Source organism: Pan troglodytes, chromosome 8 (genome assembly GCF_028858775.2).
Source record: "Pan troglodytes isolate AG18354 chromosome 8, NHGRI_mPanTro3-v2.0_pri, whole genome shotgun sequence".
In the NCBI taxonomy this organism is placed as follows: domain Eukaryota; kingdom Metazoa; phylum Chordata; class Mammalia; order Primates; family Hominidae; genus Pan; species Pan troglodytes.
Window position 1 is genome coordinate 108,400,158 of NC_072406.2, and position 24,569 is coordinate 108,424,726.

General features: G+C 41.9%; 1 protein-coding gene and 1 long non-coding RNA gene across 4 annotated transcripts in view; one reads left to right on the forward strand and one right to left on the reverse strand.

Annotated features, from left to right (window-relative positions):
- Positions 1–331: 331 nt before the first annotated feature.
- Positions 332–24,569, reverse strand: part of LOC104008267 (uncharacterized) — a 35,761-nt gene continuing 11,523 nt past the window's right edge. Inside the window, exons 1-2 of one of the 2 annotated variants that reach the window (XR_010146657.1) lie at positions 21,880–23,068; positions 332–15,717 (exon numbers count right to left, since the gene is read on the reverse strand). This is a non-coding gene — a long non-coding RNA (uncharacterized LOC104008267). Of the gene's footprint in view, positions 15,718–21,879; positions 23,069–24,569 lie in introns of those variants that run through there. The other variant, XR_682788.5, reaches the window with a different exon arrangement.
- The window catches only part of DNTT (DNA nucleotidylexotransferase), a 34,366-nt gene continuing 29,520 nt past the window's right edge, over positions 19,724–24,569 (forward strand). The window contains exon 1 of one of the 2 annotated variants that reach the window (XM_009459032.5): positions 19,724–20,072. In XM_009459032.5, coding sequence (XP_009457307.1) covers positions 19,870–20,072 — 203 coding nt within the window. In that variant the 5' untranslated portion in view covers positions 19,724–19,869. The remainder of the gene's footprint in view (positions 20,073–24,569) is intronic. The other variant, XM_521569.7, reaches the window with a different exon arrangement.

Here is a 24,569-nt window from a genome sequence, read left to right on the forward strand (position 1 = left end):
TCTTTACAATGGACCAAAAAAAAAAAAAAAAAAAAAAAAAAAAAGGACAGGGCCTGAAACTGTCCACATAGTTTGATTCAGGTTTTATAATCTCACACACAAACACAAAGGAAAACACACTGATACATTAAGTCTAAGTGTGATTCTCTCTGGGTGATTATCATATCCACTTAAAAAATGTTCCTAAATTTAAAGAATCTTAAAATCTTAAGATCTTTGGATTTATTTTTAAATTACAGTAAAAATTGGAAACATACTTTGTGTACAGGTAAAATATAACCGCTTTGTATAAGTTCCTTACAGCTGCCATAACAAATGACCACAGATATGGTGACTTAAAAAAACAGAAATTTATTGTCTCACAGTTCTGGAGACCAGAAGTCTGAAATCAAGGTGTCAGTAGGGCCATGCTTCCTCCAAAGGCTCTGGAGAAGAATCCTTCTTTGTCTCTTCCAGCTCCTTGTGGCTCCAGCCACTCCTTGGCTTGTGGCTGCATACCTCAAATCCCTGCCTCTGTCTTTACATGGTCTTCTCACTTCTTTCCAAGTCTCTCCTCTGTGTTGCTTATCAGGACACTTGTTACTGAATTTAGGGCCCACCCACTTAATCCAGGATAATCTCAAATTGGCATCCTTAATATAATCAAATCTGCAAATACTCGCTTTCCAAAAAATGTCACATTCACAGGTTCTAAGTGTTAGGCAGTAGACTTATCTTTTGGAGGACTATCATTCAACCTGGGGTAGGAAGTGGGACTGGACCCTGGAGGCGGGGCTCTGACACCAGACCAAATTGAGGGACTAGCTAAAACAGGTGAGTGGCAGAAGCACCTCCCGCTAAGGCACGCCCAACAGTGTGCTGTGTCAGTTTACAGTTGCCATGGCAACACTCAAAGGTTACTGCCCCTTTCCATGGCAATGACCTGACAACCTGGAAGTTACCATCCTCATCCTAGAAATTTCTGCATAAACCGCCCCTAAAAGTGGGCATAAATATGAATGCTGCACTATCTCTGAGCTGATGCTCTGGGCACACTGCCTATGGCATAGAACCTCTGCTGCTGCTGTACACCGCTGCTTCAATAAAAGTTGCAGTTTAACACCACTGGCTCACCCTTGAATTCTTTCCTAGGTGATGCCAAGAAGGCTCCCAGGCTAAGCCCCAATTTGAGGGCTTGCCTGTCCTGCATCAAACCCGCTATATACTGTAAGATGGTAGTTTTACTTACAAATGTCAAACATATAAAAAATATTTGTGTTTCATTTAGGACTCTTTTAACTGCAAGTAACAGAAAGCCCAACTCAGGCTGGATTAAAAAAGAAAGGAAATTGTTGGTATATCCAAATGTGCTGCATCTGAGCAGGCTGCAGAGTTTAGGAACCAAACGCTATGGCTAGGACCATTTTTTTCACTCTCTGTGAGTCGTAGCTAATTTATTCCTTAAAGGTGGCCAGCTGGCTCTGGCTCAGTGTGCTGCTGGATCTAGCTCATATCAACTATTCAGAGAAAATTGTTAAATTTGCAGAAAGTTTGTGAATCTATTGTTAACACAGCCATTATTTGAAAACAGTAAATCATATAAGATTATAATTCAATAAATTATATTTTTAAAATGCTATAAATACTCAAAATTCATGTCTTCCTATTTTACATTTTATATTTTCTATGCTCTTGAGGTGAGTTTCATCTATTGTACTTATGTCTACAATGGAAATACTATAATGGTCAGCAACATTATGTTAGAGCTTGAAATCAGCATGATGGAAGTGTTTCCACCACACGAATTGGCAAATGCTACAAATCAGAGTTGTTTTTTGAGAGCCAGTTGTTAAATATTCACCACCACCATTCCAGCTGCCCCGGACTCACAGCCCCTCAGGTTCAAGTACAGCAGGATAAAGATGGCACCCTCAAAAGTAATGAGATTCACCCTGATTGGATATTTTGTCTGTCTTTCCATCTCTGAGCCAAACACCAAAGCCAGAGGGAAAGTAATACCCTATCCTCCATCCTAGAGCTAGGTTAGTACACACCCAAGCCTCTATATTTAGGGTGATCACTCCATGACTATCAGGAGATGTCACCGGAAGAAGGGAAAAATGGCTGCTGGGGAAACGTCAAAGTATATCCACCATAGTTGTCAAGCAGTAGCTTACACATGGTCTCAAGGGCTCCTTCTTTCATTCCTCATTGATAAGAGGCATGTGGTTCTGGACCAATGAAGCTCTGGTAAATGGGGTGAGATGGGCAGGTTCTGGTGCAGATCTCTTCCCCATAACCCCCAACCTCTCTTTTTGGTGGGATGATGTCCCCGCTCTCTTCTCCCTCAGGCCTGTTTTTTTTTTCATGCTCACAGCTTGGCTCCAACTTAGATGAATGGAGCATGCATTTATAGGTTGTGTAGGTTCCTGAGATTTTTTTAAAAATGAATTTATTTCTTCCTTTTGAGGGGTTCCTAGTCAAATGGAGGAGACATATACAAATAAATAATAACCAAATGATGTAAAGTGTGCTTTCACAGACATATGGAAAAGCTGCACTGGGGAAGTTCAGAAAATTAGGGACAGACTCCCAGAGAAGAGGACATAAGTGAGCTGGACCTTTACATCCAAATAGGAGGTTTCCTGTGTGGCTAGAGGAGCACAGAGAAGATGTTCCATTCCAAAGGAACACAGAGCTAAGGTACCACAAGGTCACCTGGGTTCCTTTACTCCACCCTTTTTCCAACACCCTAGACACCCTAGAAAGATTTCCCTTCCTCTCTCACTCTCTTTACCATTCTGAGCCAAAATAGAACCCAAACACGGGAGCGACACAAAAGCACTGCTGAATGCAGACTGGTGTGGAGGATGAAGAACATGCCCAGGCTTTAAACTGAACACACAAAGAGCCTGGGCCATTGGAAAGACCCACAGGCACCTTGGAAATCCCCAGCTGCCTCCACCACGACATCAGGTGAAATCCATTCCTCTTCCAGTATAAGCATTCAAGGCCAACCATTCCTTGCTTTGTTAGCTTTTCTTTTTGGCTCAATTACTGTATCAGCACAGAATCATTTTCTATTTTCATCTCCAGGGCAGACGTTTCTCCAACAGTCTTTTGAGCCTGGGGACCAAAACACCGTTTATAGCTTTGCTTCTATGGGAAAAAGTGCTTTTAAGTACCAAACAACTGACTTACAAATAAATGATTAAACTCAACTGCCCTTAAGCAATGAGCTTCCTGTAATGTTTTGCACAGTTCAGTGCCAAAGGCTAATGTGTGTGTGTATGTATGTGTGTGTGTTTTAACATTTCTAAATATGGGTGCCAGGTGTTGCATTTTCAGACTGACCGAGTGTAACTTTTTTCTTCTTAAAGCAACAGAGTCTTTTTTTTTAGTGAACATGTATCTGTTTAAAAGAAAAGGTGAAAGAAATGGCAGGGGCCACAAAAGAAAAGCAACACTGAAACTTTAGTGGAGAAAGATATATTTGCACAATATAAGAAAAGAGGTTAACTTATTTTTAAAACTTTATTATTACAGATTAAGGCAAGCCTGCAACCATAGGGAAAGTTCAGAGATCAAAGCCTCCTGCACAGCTTGGTTTTACTTTGAGTCCAGCAACCCAAAGAGATCTCCACGGTGAGGTTTCTAGTCTCTTTCAAAGCAAGCCCAGATGAACAAAAATTTTAAAAGCATGCTGTGAAGATAGTACATAAACTGTGTCCCCGATAAATCAGTATCAGGGTGACCCCATCAGAAGGAGTGACCATGCAAATTGCTTTTTTGCATCAAAAGAAGACGACAGGGCTTAGTGCTTGATTCGTTTCAATCTCCCACTCCTTGATTCCTGTTTCTTTTCTACACCCTTGACTGATCTTCTGTTCTCAGTCTTTTCATTTCTCTCTCACTTCCTCTAACAGCAGGATATGATATAGTGAGAATTAATACTCCCAAACAAAAAAAAATTAACTATAGTTTTTTTATCCTTTCAAAACAAAACCATTTCTTTACTGCTGTTCTTTCAAGATTCATGACGTTTGTGTATACTGGCATGATGAAGCATTTTTCCCTGTGTGCATTGGTATATGATTTTTCTATATCCCTGAATGGTAGGTATTTTAATAATACTGATAACTATCAAATTTTTTAAAACTTGCTTGTGGCCAGGCATGGTGGCTCATGCCTGTAATCCCAGCACTTTGGGAGGCCGAGGTGGGTGGATCACCTGAGGTTAGGAGTTCGAGACCAGCCTGGCCAACATGATGAAACCACATCTTTACTAAAAATACAAAAAATAAGCCGGGCCTGGTGGCAGGCGCCTGTAATCCCAGCTACTCGGGAGGCTGAGGCAGGAGAATCACTTGAACCCAGGAGGCAGAGGTTGCAGTGAGCCGAGATCAGGCCACTGCACTCCACAGCGAAACTTCATCTCTAAATAAATAAATAAATTAAATTAAATTAAAACATAAAAACTTGCTTGTGTTTTTGAACAAAGTCCAATATTTCATGGAGAGCAGGACTGGCTGTGTATGTTGTGAGATCCAGTGCAAAATGAAGATGTGAGTCCCCTTCTTCAAATTGTGAGACAAGGTGAGAGTCTTCTGAATGTAGGGCCCTCTGTGACTGCACAGGTCCAGGTCCATGGAGCGGGCTCTGTGGGTGGGTTTTTATTCATGAGAGCACACACACACGGACACACGTACAATTCTCTAGACTAGTATAGAATTAACCAAAATTCACCATGAAAATTAAATCACGTGACCCCCATCAAAAAGGCCAAAGTATCCTGTGCTGGTTTCCAGTATACTTCCTGAGAATTCACTTACCATCATTGACAGAGAGAAAATATTGTTGTAATTCGTTACAGCACCATGACCAACTGATGAGTGGGGTGTTTTGGGTAACTTGTTTTCAAATTTTTAAAACTTAATAAGCATACGCAAAATGTGCTCAACAGAAAAGGAATTTTAGAGCCACCTTTCCCTCAGGGCTGGGAGCATTTGTAATACTGTGTGTGGAGGGCTCCAGCGCAGGGAACCATGATTGACAGCAGCCACCATGTGATGGATGGATGACCAGATTGATGTATTGATAAGGCCAGGCTTGCAGAAGAGAACTCTGAAGAGCAGGTTTTTCTGGTTCCAACAAATTAAATCACAGTCACATTTTTCTTCAATTAGTGACACATATCTGTTTTCACTTTCTCCCAATCCTTCTGCTGGTCCCATGGATGCCCCCTCCCCCTTAAGCCCCCACTCATTGTCCCCACCCCTTGTCATCTGGACACTTTTCCTTCCCCTGTGATAATGGAGTCATCATCCCATATCCTTTCTTGCAAACTTGACAGGGTATTAGAGGCGTCTTCTTCCTCCTAGGCTTCTGTTGCCTTTGAAGTGAGGTAGAGCATTTGTCTATGGGATGGGGAAGAGTGAGTGTCCAGATTCCAGTTGCACCTCTCGATTGCAGACGGTTTCTACTGCATCTCCCAAGGGGAAACACAAGTCACCATCATGAATTTACACTTTGTTCTCAATTGCCCACTCCAACCTATCTAGAGTCACATGAGCATGAGAAATGAATGTTGTCTCATTCAATCTTTATAATCCCTTGGGCACAGATGAGAAAAAGGCTTTGGAGAGGTTAAATAACTATTAATAAGAAGAGGGATTGTGATTCGATCACTGCATTAACTGACTCTCACCATTGTTCTGTACTGTCCACAAAACTTTGCTATAAATTATAAAACAAAAGTTTAACTAGGTAATCATTATATATACAAGATTCTAAATAAGCTAATTCACTCTCCCTATGGTTTCCTATTTTCTACCTCCTTCCAGATCATTCTTCCAGGTGCGGCCTCAGCTCCCTCTCCCTCGAAACCCAGTGGATGATTGTAACTTCCCGGTCACCTCTTCCTTTCCTACCAACCCCCCACTGCCACTCAGATGCTGTCAGAAAACACATTTAAGCAAACTAAAAATAGCAAACCCAGAATACTCCCCAGCAAGGAGAAAGAAGCTAATCATCTTCAAAGAAGCTGAAAGGATTTCAAGAATGGTGAAACATTCACAAATCTAGAATTGTGTTGTATAAGTTAACTGGCAATGCTGTACCACCTTGTAAAAATTCAGATAACAACTCATGTGCCTGTAGTCCTGTACAGTTTACAAAGCACCAATGCACTTTAACTGCACAGCATATTATGGCATAGATGCCATTATTAGGTCCATTTTTACAGAGGCGAAAGCTGAGGCACACAGCAGTTGCATGACTTCCCCACAATTAGTGAATATGAGAAGTGAAGTCAGGTTTTCTAACTTAAGAGCCTGTGTTCTTTCCACTCTCCCACACAGCTATTTGTTGAATTGAATTTTCAGATCAATGCACTTTTATTTCTTCTTTTTCCAAATAACAACAGATACAATTCAGAAAGAGCTAAGAGCCTCCTCTAACATTCTGCAGCTTAGACATCCTCCTGCTGCCAAATTTAGAAGTCATGGACCTTCGTGTATTCTTTCAAAAGTTAACTAGGTTTTAAATAAGTGGAGAAAATATGGATTATTTAATAAAAGAATCTAGGACAAGTAGGAAGCTACTTGGGGGAAGAGAAACTTGGATCCAATACCTCACTTGTTACACAAAAATAAATTCCAGTGGATTAAAGATTTAAATGTGAAAATAAATCCCTAAAAAACCTAGAAGAGAACATCATTCCCATCCCTCACCATCCCACTCCACCCCATCCCACCCGCTGCTGCTTAGGGTTTAGAATCTCTGAGTTGGAAAGGGCTAAGTATGACACAAACAGAGAAGCCATAAAGAATAAGATTGATATATTTGACTACATTTAAAAGATCTGCATGTTTAAAAGTCACCACCATTAACCAAGTCAGAAATCAGAAAACAAATCGGGGGAAGTATTTGAAACCTATACGCAGGAAGAAGACTAATTTTGTCATATATAAGCAAATCACACAAATCAATAAGGAAACACACACACCCAATAAAAAATAAGCAAAAGATAGAAAGGATGGTTTATAGAAATACTCGTAGCCCTCAAATAGATGAAAAGATGCACAACCTCACTCATATTGAAGAAAAAGCAAATGAAAACTCCACTGGGATAGCTTCTTCTACATTTCATATTTGCAAGCAACCCAAAGTTTGACAGTACACCATGTGTGATGAGCGTGAGACAACAGGCCCATCACCTCTCCGGTGTGTAATCTGAGTGTAAACTGGTACATTGTCAATGGAGAGCAATTTGCAGATTGGCAATAGCTATACAAATTTAAATGCACATATAGAGGATTTAAGCAAATTATCTGTCATCAAAATGCCATCAAGTGTAAATGATAGAACTTGGATTTGACTCCAAACCCCATGCTATTGGCACAGTCCAGAGCTGGAAGACTACACAACCAGAGCAGCCTCTACCTACACATTAAACAGCTATATAATATGTACCTATGAATGCAAGTAACATTTTCCATTTTTAATATTTAAATTTTTCTATAGATTTAGGGGGTGTAAGTGTTGTTTTGTTACATGGATATAATAGTTATAAAAAGCCCAGGCTTTTAGTGTAGCCATTACCTGAATAGTATATATTGTACTCATTCAGTAATTTTATAATATCTCCCCCTCTGTCCCACACCCTTCCAAGTATCCAATGTCTATTATTTCACTCTTTAGGTCCATGTGTACACAAGATTTAGCTCCCACTTATAAGTGAGAACATGCAGTATCTGACTTTCTGTTTCTGAGTTATTCACTTAAGATAGTGGCTTCCAGTTCCATCCATGTTGCTGCAAGAGACATAATTTCATTCTTTTTTTCGTGGCTGAGTAGTACTCCATTGTATATATAATATATATCACATTTTCTTTAACCAATCATCCATTGATGAACACTTAGGTTGATTTCATATCTTTCCTGTTGTGAATAGTTCTGCAACAAACATACCATTGTAACACATTCAATTTTTAAAAACAGACTTATTTTTTAGAGCAGTTTTAGGTTCACGGCAAAATTGAGCAGAAGGTAAAGAGATATATCACACACCTTGTGCCCTTACAAATGCATAGCCTCCCCCATTCCCAACGTCCCCCACCAGAGTGGTACATTTGTTACAACCGGTGAACCTACGCTGATACATCATTGCCACCCAAATTCTGTAGTTTACACAGGAGGGTTCGCTTTTGGTGTTGTATGCTCTATGGGTTTGGGTAAACGTATAATGACCATTATAAGTGTCATACAGAGTAGCTTCACTGCCCTAAACATCCCCTGTGCTCTGCCTACGCATCCCTCAACTTCTTTAATTTTCATGATAAAATTGGAAGAAAAGTGTTTATTATGTATGTTTTATGTATGAAGAGACTGCAGCTCAGAGAGGTTAAGTTTATTGCCCACAGCCACATAGCTGCTAAGTGGCAAAACCAGGCTCAAAGCCAGGGCTAGCCTTTCTTTCTACAGAACTGCTGCCTCCAACAGCTGCCTCTGCCCTGAGCATGCTGCCCTCTAGAATCCAAAAAGCTCTGTAGGTGGAGGGACTTGTGTTACAAGATGCTGGTCCTCAAGATTTGTTGGTCAAATGAATGAATGGTGTAATTCTGATGTTTGCCTTTGCAGATAAAGAGAATGCTGCCTTTTTTCTGCACAAAGAAAAACCATTACAAAGCAGAAAACAAAGCAGTGAAGGCTAAAAGGAATATTAAAATTTTCTGAAATAAAGTTAGTTATTCACAGTAAAATACTCCAGACTTTCTCCAACAGGGCCTTTGCTTTATAACCCAGAGGACTTTTAGGATAGAAAATACTGACACCAAATGGTGACAAGTAGAACTCCCATGTCTGGGACAATAGAAACATCTGAAATGAACTCTGCTCTGTCTGGCCGGCTCACTGAATGACTGCACTAGTTCCCAGAAAAATTGTCTTGTCAACAGCGCTCAACAAGTTTCATTTTGCCGCATTTCCCACACTTGTATGTCAGGATTTGCTCCCAAGAAGCCGGTATTCCTTCTCTGCCACCAGAATCCCAGAACACGCCAGGTGCAGCCCACTGTTGGCTGCACTCTTAAGTCCTAGTTTTCTCTGCCTTGGTCTACAGTGCGTGAATGTGCATATCCACATATGCACATGCAAATGGATGTACGCATGTGTATATTCATAAACTCATGTTTCAGGGTCCAAAATCCCTTACCTTTCCTTATGTATATAGAGAAAATGTGAGCTTTGTTATTTTGTCTATAGAAGAGCTGATTTACTTTCTTCTTGCTGGGATGTGGGAAAAGAACTAAAGCTTAGTTCCATCTTGCCATTTCAGTCCAATCCGATAGTTTTAACTGTCCCATCAGATAATTCAGTTTTCTTCGCTTTGATAACTTCAGGAAATGTAATATCTTTCAAAGTTCTGTCCCTTCCCTTCAAGATGGTATCCGGGTGCATGGGAGACGCATGTGGCTATTTGTCTTTGTGGCATTGTAGAACACTGTCTCATGGGTTGGCTGGTGAAGTGGAGCTGGTACTCAACAGGGAGGAAATACCTTCCAATGCCCTGCTTTCTGCCATCTGGCAAGGGCTTTGTGGTGCAAGTTTGAGTTGTCCAGACTATAGAGGAAAATGCCCCACCAATTAAAAGTAGTTGTTTCATTTAACAAACCCAAATATCAATAGAGAGTAGGGAAGGAGTCTATGCCTCTCTATCTTTTTAGCTTTACATGAAGGAGGACAACTGGAGTTATCCATCTCAGCCGTGCTCAACAAATATTCTAAACCAGTGGTTTTTCAAGGTCAGTGGCACAGGAGGATAACTATGGAGTTTGTAAAAAACATGAATACTCACCCCCACCCCCACCCTTTGGGATTCAGATTCTATTAGTGTGCAATGGAGCCTGTTCACTGATATTTTAAAAACTCAGGTAGTTTATTGTGTAGCCAGGGTTGTGAACCAAAGTTCTACACAGAGAACAAATATTTATATAACAATGTATTCATGTAACAGGCAAACTGGTTTTTTGTTTGTTTGTTTTTGCTTTGTATCCATTGCTCTGGGCTGAATGTTTGTTTCATCCACAAATTCACATGTTTTTGCCTTAATCCCCCATTTAAGATTAGGTGTATTTGGAGTTATACCTTTGGGAGTAATTAGGACATGAGTGTGGAGCCCTCCTGAACGGGATTAGTGCCCTTAAAGGAAGAAACACGAGAGAGATGATCTCGTTCCCCACCATGTGAGGATACAGCAAGAAGGTGGCCATCTGCAAACCAGAGCTAGTGCCCTCACCAGGAAACTTTTCAGCTGGCACCTTGATGTTGGATTTCCCAGACTCTAGAATGGAGAGAAATAAACTTCTCTGGTAATTTTGTTACAGCATCCCGAAGTGACTAAGACACCCTGGTGATCTGGGAGACTCCAATGTGTGGAATTTACCTAGTTTTCCTCTAAGAGCTGCCAGCCTCCTCTTGGATTTTCCTGGCACTCTTCCCCTTCTCTCCCTGTGCCCTCCTCCTAAGTTATCTAAGGCAAACCTCTTCCTCCAGTAGAAGTTCTTTCTGTTGGACACTCTTCTGCCCTTTCTAATAGAGCTGAGATTTACTAGTAGTACATAGGTTTACTTCCTCTGGGAATAACTAACCTGCTCTCTCAGAAGCTTTGGAAAGGAGCTAGGCCCTTTTTCACCAAGTTAAAACATTTCAGTTAAATATAATCACACCATTTAGCACCTAATTATAAACTATTACCTCCACAATTTAAAAATATTGAATATGAGATTTTGTTATTTTTAAAAAGTAAACAATTACACACAGAGCTTTATAAAAAAAGATTACTATGTTGAAAGTGAGTTCCTACTTCCCCCTACCCCCATCAAATTATTCTCTTTGAGAAACACACGTTTAAAATAAATCTCAAATTCGTTGCATTGAGAGCTGAGTTTGGTACCAAATTCACGATGTGACATTGTTTCTGCTGGGCCGTTGAACCCCTTTTCCTCCCAGGTGGTGATGAAAGACTTTCACTTCCTGGCAAAGAATAAGAGAGGGTTTTGGCTGCATCCCCAGCAAAACCAGCTTTAGATAAATGGTTTGGCACAAACACTTGTGGGCCTGAGCTCTCCCCTTCTATGCATTAGGGGTGTGTCACTGACAGAATTCTCACTGGTCTCTCTGGATGGAAGAGGAATGGTGTTCACGGCCTATACTTTGGGCTGTCATCTATGTACAAAGACATGTGCTAAGCCCTCTAAGACATACAAAGAAGGTTACACTCTAAATGGGAAGACGAGCCATACTTGTCTACATAAAGGAAGGTGGTCAGGGGCAGAAGGTAATTGAAACAGGGTAAGTATCAACAATGTGTTATTAAGGTGAGTTCCCAGGAAGCCAGCCCTGAGATGGGAATTTGTGTGCAGAAGTCTATTGGGGATGCCCTTGGGATCATCATCTATGGGAGCATGAAGGAGTAGATTGGGCAGAGAAAGAGTTGAACCACTATTTGATTGTAGTACAGATCTCAGCCAATCTAATAGGATGCTCTAGAGTTAGGCTGGCCCTTCAGAGTTGTCACCCCTTGAAATGAGATGACCTGACCTTTGTAACCTTCCCCCGATCATTGACCAATAAGTGGAGGGGTCTGTCCTTAGGCAAGTGTCTCTCTTTGTCAGTGAGCCATCAGCTCTGCCATTGTCAGTAGCAAAAGGAATGGTGACTCCATCCTGAAGGGGTCTCTGGGCAGCTCACCACAGCATCCACTACAGAGGGAGATCTGTGACCTTGAAGATAAATGTGTTTTTGGTTGTTGTTGTTTTGCTTTTTTTTCTTTGAGACGGAGTCTTGCTCTGTTGCTCAGGCTGGAGTACAGCAGTGCGATCTCGGCTCAGTGCAAGGTCTGCCTCCCAGGTTCAAGTGATTCTCCTGCCTCAGCCTCCTGAGTAGCTGAGATTACAGGTGTGTGCCACTATGCTCAGCTAATTTTTGTATTTTTAGTAGAGACAGGGTTTCACCATGTAGGTCAGGCTGGTCTCAAACTCCTGACCTCAGTTGATCCTCCTGCCTCGGCCTCCCAAAGTGCTGGGATTACAGGTGTAAGCCGCTGTGCCTGGGCCAAGGATAAATGTTTATAGCACGAGGGAAAAAGGTACATTACTAAGGCACTGGGAGTAACTGGGGAATCTGAAGTGTATTGTTATGATCAGTCTCTATTTGCTATTCATTTCACTCTGATAAGACCATCTCAATCCCCTAGTGTTATAAACACTACAAATACTACTATAGCATAAAATGTCCTCCATAAGATCCAGTAAAGAATAGCTGAAATATTTAGCTGACTCTTTTCAAACCGTAAAGGTCAAACACATTTCAAGTTTAGTTTAATTCTATTTTACAGTTTTGGTTTTATAACCCAAAACTATTGTTTTCCAATTCACTGTCTAAATAATTGTGAGATTCTGTCTGTCTCTCTCTTTATTTATTTATTTATGAAATCAGATCTGGCTCTGTTACCCAGGCTGGAGTGCAATGGCACAGTCATGGCTCATTATAGCCTCAACCTTCTGGGTTCAAGCAATCCTCCTGCTTCAGCCTTCTGAGTAGCTGCGAAGACAGGCGTGCACCACCACACTCAACTAATTTTTTTACTTTTATTTTTGTAGAGATGGGGTCCTGTTTTGTTGCCCAGGCTGGTCTCGAACTCCTGGTCTCAAATGATCCTCCTACCTCAGCCTCTCAAAATGCTGGGATTATAGGCATGAGCCTGGCCTCAATTTTTTTTTTAAGGTAGTCTTTTTTTTTTCCCAGTAGTTTTTGGGGAACAAGTGGTGTTTGTTCCCCAAACACCACTTTACAGGATAAGTTGTTTAGGTGTGATTTCTGAGATTTTTGATGTACCCATCCTCTCTCCTTTTACAATGATTTCTTTATGATGTGCCTCCTTGGTCTGGCACATTTATGCCTGTTTCCATCGCTACCATCATTAGTTTCTTTCAGATCTTTGCTAAAATGTCACCTCCTCAATAAAGCCTAATTGGATAATCTTAGACTGCCATCCCAACCCTGGCATGTGCTGTCCCCTTTATTTCTCTCTACAGCATTTATCACCATCTGGCCTGCTTGAGATTCTTGAATAATTTTATTTATTGTCTGTTTCCTTCTAGTAACAGACAAGTATGTAAATCCCATGAGGCAGGGGTTGTTTTATTCACTCTGTATTATTAATGCCTAGAAGTGCCTGGCACATAGTAGGCACACAGTCAATATGCATTGAATGAATGAATGGTCCCAGCTGAGGCTTCCACGGTTCTCTTCTGGCCATTTGCAATAGTGACCCAGCTGGAGTAGCAGCTTCAGCTCTCTGCACCTTCCAGGCATCCCGTTTTGGACCACAGTATATACACATCACTGCAGGGCTGCCTTCTGTGGCCCTGCCTCGGGCCTGCCACTGTCCTGCTCAGAAGCTCCCATGACTTCTTAGTGCCAACTCAGGCTCTGGGTGGTCTCCGAGGTCTGCTCCAAACCTAACTTCTCTCCTTTTCCCCCATCTGCTCAAATCCTTCCAGCCCTCCTGGCCCCTGACAGGCTCCCTCTCATGTGAGTGCCCTTCCTGCCACCCTTTCCTGCCCTCCTCTGAATTCCTCCAGCAGATGAGTGTAAGGGGGCAAGTTAAACATCTTCCAGGGCCTTCTGAAGAATGTGAGGATAAATGGTAAAGCATTTCACAAAGCCTAACATCTTTAGAGATGACTATTATTACCAGTGTGTCATGATAGTATTATTGTATCATAAACTTCTCAATTCAGTAATAGATGTCTGGAAGGTTGGAGCTAAAGCATCAAGCCACATTCTCCAGTTTACCAGTAATAAAGCTGATCTTGTGACTCTGGTCACAGTGGTGTGCTGGAGTCAGCTGCTGCCAGCTCACAAGAACCCATGGCTAAATGTTCTGGAACTCTGCGAGTCGGCTGCTAAACATTCACATGCACCCCACTGCCAACTGACCCATGCTTGTTTTGCAGTCAGTTCATAAGCTGCAGGAGAGAAAGATGTGTTTAACTGCTTACCTTAGAGACGTTATCGGTCAAGAAAAAGAATTAAAAGGATCTGGTGACAGAAGTGAAGGAGCAGTTTGGGGAGTGATGATGAGTAGTTCTGTTTCAGGCATTTTGAATAATATTTTTCAGTGGAATGTAAACGGGCCTGGTGCTGAAGAGAGAGAAATGGGCTAGAGATAAAGATTTGGAAGTTATGGGATATTGGCAGGACTGGAGGATTTTACCCCCGGATACCCAGGAGCCATGGCCCCAACCACTGATCCACAGCACAACGTCTATCATCTCACTCAGGCTCTGTTCTCATTCTCTCCAGTGGCCCCAAGTCATATCTTATTATAATTGTCTCCTGATTCCTTCCCTTCTTTCTCCCTCTTCAATTCACCCCATTCATTATTGCCTGATTAATTTCCCTAAGGCACCATTTTGATCACCTTCTGTGTTTGCTTAAACACCTTCAGCAGCTCCTAACTCTTTGCAAATAAAATCCCAACTGTCTTATTCAAATTTGTCCTTGAGGCAAATCCCTGTACTTTCTCCCCTCCATGCCTGATATTCATGCTGTCACCCATAATTTTGTATACAGTTAAGTTTAATAAACATTTTGGAATAAAGACTAGAAGTCACAAATAAGCTGCTGTTGTCCATCAGTTCCATTGTTCTAACTATCACTTCTCACGTTGTAGATGAAGGTGAACCCCTGTTATAACTAAAATATAGAAATTTCTTGTACTTGTTAGGCACCCAACATATATAGCTACCAAATGCTTCTTAATGGCAAGAAACAAATTTTCCAAGGTTTATTTTTCATTCAAGACACTCTACACATGCTCCTAGCAAGGCAGTTCTAAGCTCCAGAAGACACTTGCTGCCAAGAACCAAACACAGCTGTTCAGGCAACAGAGGAAGCTGGTGCTCGGTGAAAAACCAAACCAAAACAAAACTCTGCCCACACATTTGAGGATGGCACAGGTCCCAGATCTACACCTTGAAATGAATAGAAGATACAAGATATTTGATATAAAAGAAAATGAAAGTGCCGGAAACAGAAGTTTTCTCTCTCAAACTGACTTCCTCCAACGTGCACAGAGAATAACAACAGGACTCCTAAGGATAAAAATAGTGTTTGCTGATGGGAAGAGGGCTGCTTCTCCACTGAACCATGGAAAACCTAAAATCCTCCCCATTGTTTCCTGCCCCATACACTTGTACTCAATAAAGATCTGTAAGAATGATCATGTGGAGACTAAATATTACCCAAAATGGAAAAAATTTAAAAACAATCCCGAACTAAGGGGAGAAGTGGCTGCCTGGGAGCATCAGCATGGAAGCCAGTGAGCAGCTGTGTTCTTTGTTTCCTCATAGCCATCATCACCTGAACAGGCAGGAGCATTGGTCACATCTGCCAGCATCATGGGAGTGGCAGCATGAAAGGGAGGACAGAACAGTGGCCCAGCTCCCATGTGGACCAGGCAGGCAGTTGTCATGCTATCTTATTCATCACTTACAATGTGAAGAAGTTGGCACTATGACTGCTATTTTACATGTTGGAAGCTGCGAACCCCCCATGGGGTAAGGGAATGGCCCAAGCTCATACATCTGGTAAATAGCAGGTGGTTCAGGCTTGTGTAGCTCCTGAGGCACCAATACTTCCAGTTGCATTCAAAAGGGTGCTGTAGGTGTTCTACAAAACAAACAAAGAAAAGGTAAGCATGTTGAGAATACAGTGGGCGAACACAGTTTATTACAAACCTTTAATGTTCTAACACACATTGTATAGAGTTTCTCTGGTTTCCCTACACTTAATTCACTGCAGAATTTTTGTTTTGCCTGGAACACTTCATGGGACCAGTGTTCCCATAAATCATTGCAGGACACCCCTCTGGTCTCATTAGAGTCTTAGGTCTGTTTTATTTTTTTGTCTTGTTTTGTTTTCTTTTTTGAGACAGGGTCTCACTCTGTTACCCAGGCTGGAGAGCAGTGGCATGAACAGGGCTCTTTGCAGCCTCGATCTACTGGGCTCAAGTGATCCTCCTGTGTCAGCTCTTCCTAAGCGGGCTGGCACCACTTTTGGAAGAGTCTAGGGAAAGCAAAAGACCATTGGGAAGGACTGTGACAGGATTACCTACAAAGTATATGGGAACACAGGGAAGGGAAGGGGGAAGAAGGAGAAACCTGCACTATTACAATAGCAATGGACAGTTCTTGGAACTTGCATGCCAGTGGTCTTTGAAGTGCTTTAGTCCTCATAGCCACCTGTAAGATAGAAATCATTCTAACCCCCATTGCAGGGATAAGGGAAATAAAGCAAAGAAAGGTTAGGTTTTGAATTCAGGTAGTCTGGCTCCTAACACCTGTATTCTATTTGTTCATATTGAAGAGTCTTAAATGGAGCAGAATTCTCCACCAAGTAGCATAAACAAATAAACTTTTGTTAAGACACAGATTTGGAGATTATTGACCAATCTAGTAGATCAAGGAGAGTGCTCAACATCTGATGCAAAGAGCTTCAGAAAATTATAGTATAGTAAGAAGAAATCAATTCCTGCTATTGGCAGCAATGCCAAAGAGCATAAGAGAACTCTGTATAGTGTTTTATTATTTTCAAGGCACTTCATGAGCATGATTTAATTTAGTTCCTGAGAAGGCAATGAGACATCTGTGCTCTCAGACCTTATTTCACACCTCCCTTCACCACAGGGGATTGGTTTAACAGACATTAATTGCTGAAAAAGCAAAAAGAGGACATTGAGGTAACTCAGAGAAAGAAACTGCAAGAAGCACACTACACCACTGGGCTGGAGCAACAAAGGGATGGAGCTGGGATTGTTGAAAACTGGAAGTTTGGAGCAGGGCTCCCATGGAGCTGGAACACAGATCTTTAATAAGGAAGTGCTGCCTGTCGTCCCTGGTGCCATAGAATTTCACAGGGAAACCTCTGCAGAGCTGGGACTCAGACCTTTGAGGAGAGGTTGCCTAAGTGGTATTGATACCTCTGAATGGTACAGTAAGACTGGGTCTGGTTGTGCAGAAAAGAAAAAAAGAAAAAGAAAAAAGCTAAAGACTGGAACCAACCACTGCTGTCTGAGTAGAGAACCATTACTGCGAAGACCCTGACCTTTGTAGCGCAAGCAAACAAAAAAGGTCACCTCTTTCCTCTTATCTAGACTTTCGGTCTCCCTCTGGTATCACCATTGGCAGAGCCTGACATAAAGTCAGCCGGCAAATGAGAAAGAGAATTTGCTCAGTCCCAGCCTCAACCTCATGGAATCCATCAGAAAAAAGGTAGATTTGCAGCTGAGAGATGATAGCCTGATAACCAGACAGGCATCAGTACATTTGAAATTTTTGTTGGTAATCTTTTCAATACCAGTGACTCAAAGCAAATTAAAATGTGACATTGGTTAATATGATATTTTGATGATTTAGTAGTTTCACAAAACATATATATCCGATTTCAGATTGAACTGGAATGTCTCTAAAAACAAAACATAAATTACTACGAACTGACATTTATTGAAAGTGCTACCTTTGTGTCAAGCACTCTGCCCAGCAGGTTATGTGGGCTATCTCAGTCCTCATTTTACAGATGGGGTAAAGCTGAGGCTTAAAGAAGTTAAGCAACTTGCTTTGAAGCTTCAGAGCAATAGAGACAGAATTTTTATGGGCAGCCTGACGAAGCCTGAGCTGTTAGCCACATCTCAGTACTACCTCCCCATTCCCTTTACTGCTTAGGTGGTGCACCTTTACTATTAGGTGGCTATACCTTGGGAACGAACACAACAATCCCAGACTCTTGCTAGAATCATTTACTTACTCCCTGCTGCAGCACCATTTGGTAGCTAAGACTGCATTCTAACATGAAGCATTCAGCTCTTCAGTAACCAAACACATAATAGTGAGGGTCAAAATAGACTCTCATCTTCCAGTTGATCTCTAGCAAACAGTCATAGCATCCGGGAATTTCAGGGCTGCATTATAGGCCCTTACCAGGTGTCTGAATTCCCTTCTATTACAGCTCAATAAACAGTTATCCAGCATCTGTTTGAATACTTTTCATGACTTGTAACACACAACTGTATAAAGCTGCTCTCTGTATATTTTTAGACAGCTGAGTTACTAAACAGGTCTTACTTGCGGAGAACTGGAATCTATTACTCTACAATTTCCACCTGAAGATTTCTGATTTTGCTTTCTTGAGCAGCACAGAGTGCTTTACCCATGCCTTAAGGCAGCTGTCACATGACTCTTCCCCTAATACGGTTGTGAGGTGCTCACGTGTTTTGGAGATAGCAAAAGTCTCAAATAATATGGCACAGACGGCCAGCCATGGTGGCTCACACCTGTAATCCCAGCACTCTGAGAGGCCGAGGTGGGCTGATCACCTGAGGTCAGGAGTTCAAGACCAGCTTGACCAACATGGTGAAACCCCATCTCTACTAAAAATACAAAAATTAGCCAGGCGTGATGGCGTGCGCCTGTAATCCCAGCTATTCAGGAGGCTGAGGTAGCAGGATTGCTTGAACCCAGGAGGTGGAGGTTGCAGTGAGCTGAGATTGTGTCACTGCACTCTAGCCTGGGCAATAAGAGCGAAACTCCATCTCCAAAAAAAAAAAAAAAAAAAAAAGGACAAAGGGTGAGCAGAGCTCAGATTGGTTATTGGAGAAGACAATACAGAGGAAGGCTCCTTGGTGGTTAAGAGTAGTCTTTTAAAATCAGACAGATCTGAGTCCAAATCCTAGCTCAATCATTTCTCAGTTGTGAAAATTCAGTAGCTCTGTGACCTTGGGCAAATTGTTTAGCCAAATGAGAAAGGTAGGACCACCTGACAGTGGTATTGTGAGGATCCTGTTAGCTAAGGCTGGTAGGTGCTTGCCTTGGCCGTGTAGTAGCTGCTCAGGAAATGAGATCTATAGAGTGTATTAGTGAAAGACAAATTTAATTTTGTACATAAAGTTATGAAAATGTCTCCTTATGGCAGTGATTCTCATCTAAAAGTCATACCATCCCACTGAAGAAGACCTATTTTAGGGTTTATAACAGACTACTCTCTGGACAACCTTAATCCACTTAAAAAACTAATATATGCATACAGCATTTGGAATCCAAAGAACTGAATTCAAGATATGGCTTGGCCCCTTATTCTGTGATCTTGAATAACTGAGCCTTGGTTCTCTTGTTTATAAAATGTACCTATGTAAGTGAACAGGTGGTAATACCCACCATGAAATACTATGGAGCAGTTAGAAGCAACAGAGCAATTAGAATACGGACCTGGAAAACATAGTTCCAAGTGAAATAAAAAGGTGATTGGCAAAATGAGAAATGTAACAATGCCATTTATGTAAAGTCAAAACAACCACAAGCAGAATATAACACCCATGCAAATCACAGACATCCAGTACAGTGTAATGATTGTCTACAAAAGGAGGAGAATGCAAGTGAGTTGGGAGGTTTAAAGGGGATCAATAAATAAAGACCACAGAAGGGCCTCAGTACATTTAGAAATAAATAACATGCAAACAATGATGCTTCCCTACCTTCCTCACGAGGTTACTCTGAGGAGCTAATGAGATTGTGCGTATGAAAACAAAAGTTAATTGACTGTCTTCATTATGATCTCCATATTGGACAAATGAACTGAACAGAGATAAAAATTCCCCATCACACTTTGGCAGGAAGCTGTTGCCAGGGCAGCACCTGTGAAGCCCTGGCCTGGCTTGAGAGTCTGCTGGTGAGATGACATCAAAACCCTTCGTGTAGGAGGGTGGCAGTCTCCCTCCCTTCTGGAGACACCACCAGATGGGCCAGCCAGAGGCAGCAGCAGCCTCTTCCCATGGATCCACCACGAGCGTCCCACTTGAGCCCTCGGAAGAAGAGACCCCGGCAGACAGGTGCCTTGATGGCCTCCTCTCCTCAAGACATCAAATTTCAAGATTTGGTCGTCTTCATTTTGGAGAAGAAAATGGGAACCACCCGCAGAGCGTTCCTCATGGAGCTGGCCCGCAGGAAAGGGTTCAGGGTTGAAAATGAGCTCAGGTAGGACAGCATCGATCTTGCTTTGTAAATAAGCAGAGGCTTTGTGAACAGCTTCTTGGGAACCCAAGGAACCTGTGTTTTCTTCCACATGTGGAAGAGGTGATCTTCCCACTGGGAGAACAGCAGATTTGAAATCAAAGAACAACTAGTTAAGGAAAACGAGATAAGTGGGGACTGAATACAATTATATTGAAACTAGTTGACACCAAAAGATGAGATAAATTTTTTGTTTTTTGCTTTTCACTCCTATGAGATGTGTTATTTAGGGATGATAAGCAGAACACTAATTGGAAAATTTAATGCTGAACCACTCAATTCTATTCTTGACCAATTTGAACAAAGTATCACTGAGTTCAACAAAAAAGTTTTGGCTACTTTGATGCAGAAAGATGATTTGGTTGCTTGGTTCTTACCTATACATCTGGGCGTGCTAAGACAGCTAGCATCTGTGGTGGGCGAGGATGACTAGCCAGCTTACCACAGGCACCCAGATGTGGCCTTGACCACATTTTTCCAAAGAGTGGTCCTAGTGGGGTTCTTAGAAAGAGAGATGCTAGGTAAAGATGTATTCACTGTTAAGACAGCTCTGTCCAGGGATGACAGACATCACACTGAGTGAGATGTAATCAGAGCCCAGGCAAGGAGGCGATAGAAGCATTTGGACCACCTAGATTGGTTCACTCACTAATCCACTCACCTTGAACAGCAATTATTCTTGTTGTTTTTCTAACTTCTATGTAAGCTCTTCACTGATCTCAAATAGATGAAGAGAAAACAAACAAAATCCAGAAACAAATGGTATTAGAACCTTGACATAAGTGATGGTTCTGGATTAAACTGTTAAGGGGCTTGCAATGAAGGAGTAATGATTTATGCAGTTGACCGCTTTGACTGTGCAAGAAATAAATTGACCACAAATTTTCAGGCAAAACTATAAAAATTTTATGTGAAAGGACATTTTGATTGTATAAATAGTCTTTGATATTTGAAAATAAAACTGACAAGCATGTCATGCAGAAGAAATGTCAGCTTCCAAGTGTTGAGGAGACATATTTCAAAAGTCAATTTTCAGATATGTGAATGTTCGCAACACCGTGATTCATATGACATTGACTTTTCATTCATTTTTTGCTAAAATGCCCCATTCAGAAATTCCTGAATTTCCTATGGCCTTTCTTCCACCTGATTTCTCTTTGCAAGGTCTCCTTTTCTCTCTTGCTGCCTCTTTGTAACCTCCTACAGCCACTCTGAATCTCATTTTCTAACATCCTTTCCAAGAAAATCCTAGATTTCATCTAACTGTTAAGCCTGCCTGATATTACAGACTTACATAGAAGGCTAGAGTTGGAGAAGACAGGAAGATTATATAGGTAAAGAAGCCAAAAAAATAGATTTTTTTTTTTTTTTTTTGAGACAGAGTCTTGCTCTGTTGCCCGGGGTGGAGTGCAGTGGCACAATCTCGGCTCACTGCAACCTCCGCCTCCCAGGTGCAAGTGATTCTCCTTCCTCAGCCTCCCAAGTAGCTGGGACTACAGACACGCGCCACCACAATCAGCTAATTTTTGTGTTTTTAGTAGAGACGGGGTTTCACTATGTTGACCAGGATGGTCTCTATCTCCTGACTTTGTAATCCGCCTGCCTTGGCCTCCCAAAGTGCTGAGATTACAGGCATGAGCCACCACGTCTGGCCAAAAATAGATTTTTTGAAAAATAAATTAAAAGCCTTAGCAAATATGGAACTGCTTTTCATGGTAAAGAAATTTGACAAGGGTTAGGCAGGAAGGAAAGAACCAGAAGCACCACTTACTGGAAAGCTCTCCATTGAAACGTCCAAGCTTCCAGCAAGGACCCGCTGATTTATTATAGACACAGCAATGAATACATACAAGGCGGCTGAGGCAGGCACTCAGGGAGATGATGGGAGGTAAGTTTCTTCTGTTGGCAGGACAGCTGAAGAGGCAGCTACATGCCCCAGATGCCTGCTGCCAGGGACCAAGCCCAGCTGCTCAGGCGGCGGAGGAAGCTCACTGGTGCATGGTGAGCAAACTGCCGCTGTGCATGTGATGATGGCAAAGTTCCCAGGCTGGTAGTTCAGAAGACACATTAAATACAAATGTGCTCTATGGCGCAAAAATAAACCACAGGAAGTAGAAGTCCTAGGTCTCAAACGGAATTTCTGTGCATAGATATATAGACTTTAATTGGATAGAAAAATAAAAATTATTGTAGGGGACAAATCTCTAGATACGAAATTTAGAAACCTCAAATCCTGGCTCTGAGCCTCCCCAGCCATGGGGTATGGGACAAGGTCCCCTCTCTCCCGATTGATTTTAATATCCTGATAAATGGCCTATCTGATGTGATCACCAAATGAGATAATGCATGTCAATGTGCTTTGATAAATTAAAACAGTTAGACAAATGTAAAGTGTAATTATTTTCTTGTGAATTGCTGGATCCATCGACCTTTACAGCAAAACCCTAAGGAACGGGCTCTCCCTCCACAATATGAACAAGGTCAAATGATATCAACAAATAGAACAAAGACAGGAAGGAAACCCGTCAACATGTTATAACTGGTTTTTTGGGAGTGGGGGTTAGTAGGGAGAGATTATGGCTGTTTTTATTTTCCGGGTTTTCCAATTTTTTTTTTTTTTTGAGACGGAGTCTCGCTCTGTCCCAGGCTGGAGTGCAGTGGCACGATCTCGGCTCACTGCAACCTCCACCTCCCAGGTTCAAGCGATACTCCTGCCTAAGCCTCCTGAACAGCTGGGACTACAGGCACGCGTCAGCACGCCCAGATAATCTTTTTTATTTGTAATAGAGTTGGGGTTTCACGATGTTGGCCAGGGTGGTCTCGATCTCTTGACCTCGTGATCCGCCCGCCTTGGCCTCCCAAAATGCTGGGATTACAAGCGTGAGCACCGTGCCTGGCCTCCAATATATTTTTTACAATAAGCATATATATATATGTATGTGTGTGTGTGTATATATATATATAAGCATACATATGTGTGTGTGTGTGCATATATATATATATATATATATATTTTTTTTTTTTTTTTTTTGAGACAGGGTCTTGTTCTGTCACGCAGGCTGGAGTGCAGTGGTGCCATCTCGGCTCACTGCAACCTCCGTCTCCCAGACTCAACGGATCCTCTCACCTCAGCCTCCCAAGTAGCTGGGACTACAGATGCGGACCACCATGCCCGGCTAATTTTTGTAGAGATGGGGTTCCGCCATGTTGCCCAGGCTGGTCTCGGATTCCTAGCTCCTGCCTTCACCTCCCAAAGGATTACAGGTGTGAGCCATCGTGCCCAGGCTACAATAAGCATGTACTTTAAAAATAAAAATAACAAAGAAAGCTGTTTTTTCAGCTGATAGTCAACAGTTTTCATTGTTCCTAACACATTCTTTGGCTGTCAGAAGGATTAAATTAGAGAAGAAACCTGATTCCTGCTTTACCTGGGCCTGAACACACAAATTAGAAATGGTGTACCTCAAAGTGTTGCACTGTCTGGAGCTATTTCATTCTGCAACATGCATGCAACATAATTGGGTGGAGCTTTGCTAACATTTATGCTATATTGCAAAATACGTGCCATTCAATGTGCCATAGGAAGCTGGTCTTAAAACGTAGATAAGGGAAAGTATTAAAACCCTTGAGGCATTTTTGCATATTTATGAAAAGAATACTGAATTTTATTCCATGGCTAACTTCCTAAATTTTAGAGCAATTTGCCACCCGGGTCAAGCTGGAGAAGGATCAGAACCTACTGCTTGTCACTTTCTTATTTCATCCTGAGTTCCAATACATGGAGCTATTTTAAAATTTCATTCTGTTATCAACCCTCCTCCATAAACACATTAGTGTCACTCGAGTCCATGTGACGAGACCACCAAACAGGCATTGTGTGAGCAACAAGGCTGTTTATTTCACCTGGGTGCAAGCGAGCTGAGTCTGAAAAGAGAGTCAGCAAAGGGTGGTGGGATTATCATTAGTTCTTACAGGTTTTGGGATAGGCGGTGGAGTTAGGAGCAATGTTTTGTGGGCAGGGGGCGGATCTCAACAAAGTACATTCTTAAAGGTGGGGAGAATTACAAAGAACCTTCTTAAGGGTGGGGGAGATTACAAAATACATTCGTTAGGGTGAGGCAGAAACAAATCACAATGGTGGAATGTCATCAGTTAAGGCTATTTTCACTTCTTTTGTGTATCTTCAGTTGCTTCAGGCCATCTGGATGTATACGTGCAGGTCACAGGGGATATGATGGCCTGGCCTGGGCTCAGAGGCCTGACAATTAGTTAAGCTTACTCTCTGTGTCTTGACCCAAATCATTGATGCTGAGGAAGAAAGTGCACGACCAGGAAGGTTGGCTCTCCACCTTTGCATCTACCTAGCCGTTTAACACTTGCCAAGTTCCATTGTTCAAGCAGCTTGACACCCACCAGAGGATACTGTCATCCTTCCTAGACTTCCATAGTTTATCTACAAGG